This window comes from Aegilops tauschii, chromosome 3 (assembly GCF_002575655.3).
Source record: "Aegilops tauschii subsp. strangulata cultivar AL8/78 chromosome 3, Aet v6.0, whole genome shotgun sequence".
Lineage (NCBI taxonomy): Eukaryota > Viridiplantae > Streptophyta > Magnoliopsida > Poales > Poaceae > Aegilops > Aegilops tauschii.
This window is the reverse complement of record NC_053037.3, coordinates 564,419,353-564,424,825: the sequence shown is the minus strand read 5'-3', so window position 1 is coordinate 564,424,825 and position 5,473 is coordinate 564,419,353. Positions and strand designations below refer to the sequence as shown.

At 48.1% G+C, this 5,473-nt stretch overlaps 1 protein-coding gene across 1 annotated transcript; it reads left to right on the top strand.

Moving 5' to 3' along the window:
• The first annotated feature begins 217 nt into the window (after window positions 1-217).
• LOC120976028 (F-box protein At5g07610-like) lies at window positions 218-583 on the top strand. The gene has a single exon (XM_040402813.1). It carries the CDS (start codon window positions 218-220, stop codon window positions 581-583), a length of 366 nt encoding a protein of 121 aa, XP_040258747.1.
• The last annotated feature ends 4,890 nt before the right edge of the window (window positions 584-5,473 follow it).

Here is a 5,473-nt window from a genome sequence, read left to right as displayed (position 1 = left end):
TTCACTCTTGAGCTCCGCCGCATCTGTGGCGGCTGCGCAAACCCTCGGTTGCTAGCAGCTGACGCTCTCGGCACTCTCTGCTTCACTGTTCACGCAGGAAGCACCTGGTAGAACCTCTTCCCTCACTTTCTCCTCACAGGTGGGATGAATCTCATATCTTTTCCCCTCCGTCTTCCGATCTGCGCAGACTGAGCTCTCCTCATCTCCACGGACAGCCATGGTGCGGGACTCCAAGAAGAAGGGTGTGGAGGAGAGCGACCAGACAGCGAGGCTCACCGACGATCTCCTCGTCAAGGTCATCTCGCGCGTCCCCTACAAGTTCACCTGCGGCTGCAAGTGCGTCTCCACGCGCTGGCGCGACCTCATCTCCCATCCCGACCACCGCAAAAAGATGCCCCGGTCCCTCGCCGGATTCTTCTATGAAGTCAAGGGGGTTCGCTATTTCACCAACGTCTCAGGAAAAGGCGACCCTCTCGTTGACCTGTCCCTCTCGTTCCTGCCGAGATATCACAGCCTTGACATCTTGGACTGCTGCAATGGTCTCCTCCTCTGCCGCTGCTGGAAGGCGACTGATCCTGGCTAATTTTTTTTAAATAATACATTTTTTTATTAAATTACAGAAATATTGCGCTGAAAAAATAATTTTCAAAAATAATACACCGTCGGCCCGCTGCAGGCCGACTGGACCTAATCAGCCCACAGCAGGCCGATCGGCTTGCTGCTGGCCGACTGCAGGCCTGGCTGGCACGTGGCGGCCTCTGATTGGGCTGGCCACGTCGCGAGGGGGAGGGAGTGGGCTGTCGGCGTGGGTGCGCCCCTGTCGGCCTACCGCGGGCCGATCGGCCAGCTGCTGGCCGACAGGGTGCCGCCACCTCGCGCGGCTGGCCGGCTGCTGCCTTATCCTCCCCTTCCTCCCTTCTTCTTCTCCCCTTCCTCCCTTCTTCTTCTGTTCTTTTCTGTTCTTACCTTCTCCTCTATCTACACAAAAATGCCACCAATTTATACACCTAAATGAGCAAGTTTTTCACGATTTTGGCACCGTGAATGGATTCAACTCAGTTAGGGCAGCCAAAAGAGGTCTCGATCTACTGATGGGGTAGCTCGTGGTGGTCGTGGTGAGCATTTTGGTGGAGGCGGTGGTGGTGAAGTTGGGGCAGTGTGGTGGTGGTGAAGTTGGGGCAGTGTGGTGGAGGTGAAGCTGTTGTTCGTCGTTCTTCGTTGGAGGCGGAGCACCGGCAGTTTGGTGGCCGCCGTTCGTCATTCTTCGTTCGCACGCACGCTTCAAGGGTATATTTCAGCCCACATTTTATTTTTCGTAGGTGCTCCGGTAGTATTTGTTAATATGTTTCGATGTGAAATAAATTAGGTGTGCGATTATTGTTATTTGCCCCGGTAGTATACGTAAATATATTTAGATGTCAACTAATTAGTTGTGTAAAAATGTGTGGTTGCTCCGGTAATAATCCGTACTATATGTGGATGTCAAGTATTTAGGAGTGTCAGTATTTGTAGTAGTTCCGAAAAAGGTCCGTAATATAGGCAGTCCAGTCAAATATATTAATCTGTCAATATTTGTAGTTGCTACGGCAAATATTCGTAATATACTTGTAGGTGTGTGAATTGTATTGGTTGCTCCGTTAATATTCTGTAATATATAGCTAGGTAATATATAGACATGTCTAATATTTGTTAGTGGGGATATTAAGTTGTTGCTTAATACTTGTATTTCGTTGTTGAAAAAAAATAGGTAAGTCGAGATGTCCGATGTAGTGAAGTTCAGATTTTACTACGGTCCTGGTACTGTCCAAACAACTGAGTTGGGAGCAGATCTGAGTGAATTTACTCACATAGAGGTGCCAATGAGCGCACCACAAACATGGTCTGTCAGTCAGTTGAAAGAATGGATTGCGGCAAGTTTAGGTCTTGATACTGAAACACACACCGTCGGTGTTCATGCATTGTGGACACGGTCAAGTTCAAAAATTTACTTTTATTTGAGGCCTATAGAGGGAGACTCCGATTGGGTGCGGTGGTTACAAGGTTGTGAACGAAGGGGATGCAATCCTGTTGCTTTAGTGCTTCCCGTCGTGAAGGAGGTCACTGCACATGAAGGCGAGGGTGGCTACGAAGGACAGAGCAGTCAGGTAGAAGGAGGAAATGCTTATGGTTACGAACAAGGACAGAGCAGTCAGGTAGAAGGAGGAAATGCTTATGGTTATGAACCAGGGCAGAGTAGTCAGGTAGAAGGAGGAAATGCCGATGGTGATTACAATGGCGAGGTGGACGCTGACGAGGCAGATGGGCACATGCAGAACCAGATGGAAGAAGAAGACACCGATGTTGAAAGGGGTCATGCCGATGATTCTGACGAGTCAGATGAAGAAGAAAATGCAGAGGATGTCCCGAATCCTGCATGGTGGAATCATGACTTATCATCTGCAATGACCGTGAATGATGGACATGATTCAGCCTGGCAATATCACCAGAACAATATTGCGACGGGTGCTATGTATCCGAACAAGCAAGCCCTGAAGGATGCAATAATTAATTGGGCAACGTCCACGCAAAGGTTTTTCACAGCTCAGGTGTCCAGTCAGAAATTCCTGACAATGGTATGCAAGAACGCAGATTGTCCTACCAGGGTGCACGGCTTTCTCCCTAAGTATGGCACAAGTTGGGTGATAAGTGACTTAGTTAATCACACTTGTCTTATTCCCTGCATCCCTCAAGATCATGCCAACCTTTCATCCACGCTTATTGCTCGATTGTTTTACGATGAGATAGTGCAGGGCAAAGCTATGGAAGTGAAGGCAGTCCAGACAAAAGTCTTCGCCAGGTTCAAGTATAGAATTTCTTATGGCAAGGCTTGGAGGGCTAAGCATGCGGCGCTTGAGAGGAGATTTGGTTCTTATTTTGATGCATATGACTCTGTTGTCCACCTCCTCCACACCTTGCAGCAGCGGAATCCAGGCACCTATATCGATATCCAAGACATGTTCATGCCAGAGTTCCCAACTGTGAGGGTGTTGCATCGTCTCTTCTTCTCTTTCGGTGTATGCATCGAAGCTTTCAGGCATTGTATTAAGTGTGGCACTATGTTCTGAATTTGTATTAAGTGTGGCACTATGTTCTGAATTTGTATTAAGTGTGGCACTATGTTCTGAATTTGTATTAAGTGTGGCACTATGTTCTGAATTTGTATTAAGTGTGGCACTATGTTCTAAATTTGTATTAAGTGTCGCACTATGTTCTGAATTTTTATTAAGTGTGGCACTATGTTCTGAATTTGTAATAAGTGTGACACTATGTTCTGAATTTTTATTAAGTGTGACACTATGTTCTGAATTTTGTATGTGCAGGAATGTCGGGATTGTGGTTGCTGAATGGGGACATTGATAGGGGTCATCGTGCTGCGATATGGTATGAGCGCAAGCTTGAGCCTCTGGTCACTCGCACTCCTAAGGAAAACTGGAAGATACACTCAGGATGGCTTCAGCGGTACGTGCTTTATTAATTTGCACACTGACATGCATATTAATGGTTGAAATGGGAGACACTAACTGAAAAGTTCTCTGATGAAGGTTGAAATGGGCCGCCCTTTTACCTTTCGCGCGTGTGGTTGAGTCTATCCCGGGTGAGAAATGCCTCGCCATCGATGGGTCTTTGCTGAGCTGCTTAGTGGACCGTTGGAGGCCAGAGACCCACACGTTTCACTTCAGATGGGGAGAGATGGCTCCTACTCTGGAGGATGTGTCACTTTTGCTCGGACTACCGTTGGTAGGTCATGTCGTAGGACCGTTGGACGCACCGGCTGGTTGGGAGCGAGCTCTTACACAACGTTTTCATGGTGTTTTTCGGGATGCTCCGGATCCGGTATGGGAGCATCACGGACCTAAGTATGAGTGGTTGCTAAATTTCCGGGTAATTTCCCCTACCTATTATCTTCAATTATCGTGCATACAGTTTTACAGAAAATAATTGCGGCTTACTAAAACTTTCTCTTCGCTCAATGCAGATCCAGAACTTCCGGGCGCCGTTGACTACGGAACAGATCACTCGGAGCTTGGAGGCCTACTTACTATGGCTTTTCGGCAAGGTGATGTTCATGGAGAACCATGTCACCACTATTAGCGCCCTCTACATCCCTATGGCACTCGAGATAGCGAGCGCTCAGACGGCGGATCAGATCAGACAGAGGAGTTGGGGTTCGACGGTCTTAGCGGCTACATACCGAGGTATGTGTAACGGTTGCCAGCTTACATCGAGAAAGCCAGCCCTTCTTGGATGCCCTCTATTCCTACAGCTGTGGTCGTGGGAGAGGTTCTCTATAGGGCGACGAGATGTACGTGTTCATGAGCCTATAGACGCCATGTTTGATGTTGACGGCATCGACATGCCTACTTTCGGTCTGTGTTGGACACGTCGCGAGGTATGGCGCACCGTGTTGTAGTTTAATGCAACTTTTTTCTGCACAAGAGATAGTCCGATGCTAGCGGCTACTAACTTTTGTTCTCTGCAGAGACGCTTTGCTAGTGATCAGACCAGGAAGGCATACACAGCATTGAACGAGCAGTTCGATGCGTACACCGGGGTCATCTGGCAGCCCTACACGGAAGCAGCCATACAAGCGAGATACCCTGGTGGTATGTCTGTGCTATGCACAAGGGACCGAGATTACTGGATGACAAAATCTAAGATCATCTTCGATGTCTTCGTCGAGGAGATGGCACAACAGAGGGTTATGAGGCAATTTGGTCTTCTGCAGTTGGAGCTACCTCCCCCTATAGAGAACCCGGTGCCAGCACACATCCACAGGTATTAACCAGGTTTTCAATGTTGCATTATCTTTCATAGTACTCCATTCGAAGCTTTAGGTAATTGTTGAACACACACCACAATTTTAGGACGACAAGGAAGGGCATGACCAGGACTACTGTTGACTGGCTAGTTAGACTAGAGCCGTATGTTATAGAATGGGAGACAGCAAACACAAATCTATGGCACGAGAATCACAATTTCAATCTCGATGAATTCAACCTCTATTTGCGGCGCTACATGACCGGAACACGGTTACGCATTGTTGAGTACTCCCACCCAGAGGAGATACCGGATCCTACTCCGTCGGATATGTACCCGAGCTATGATACTTCGGGCTCTAGGCAGTACGCGGTAAGATATATTTTCTTTACGTAATGTTGTCACATACTTTGACGTGCAAGAGACAAACATTATTAATCGTCATGGAAATTTGCAGGCTACCTTGACACGCGAACTCTACGACGACGTGACCATCTTTGGACGATCACTATCGTCTGGACCTCTTCTTCAGCATCGTCCAGTGCTACAGCCCTTCTTCGAAAGAATTCAGAATAAGATACGGACTGTGTACGAGGCTATCACGTGCACCCGGAGAACCGATGTTGTTCAGCACCAGCAGGAGCAGCCGCGTCACTCCATGCACCGACATCAACCA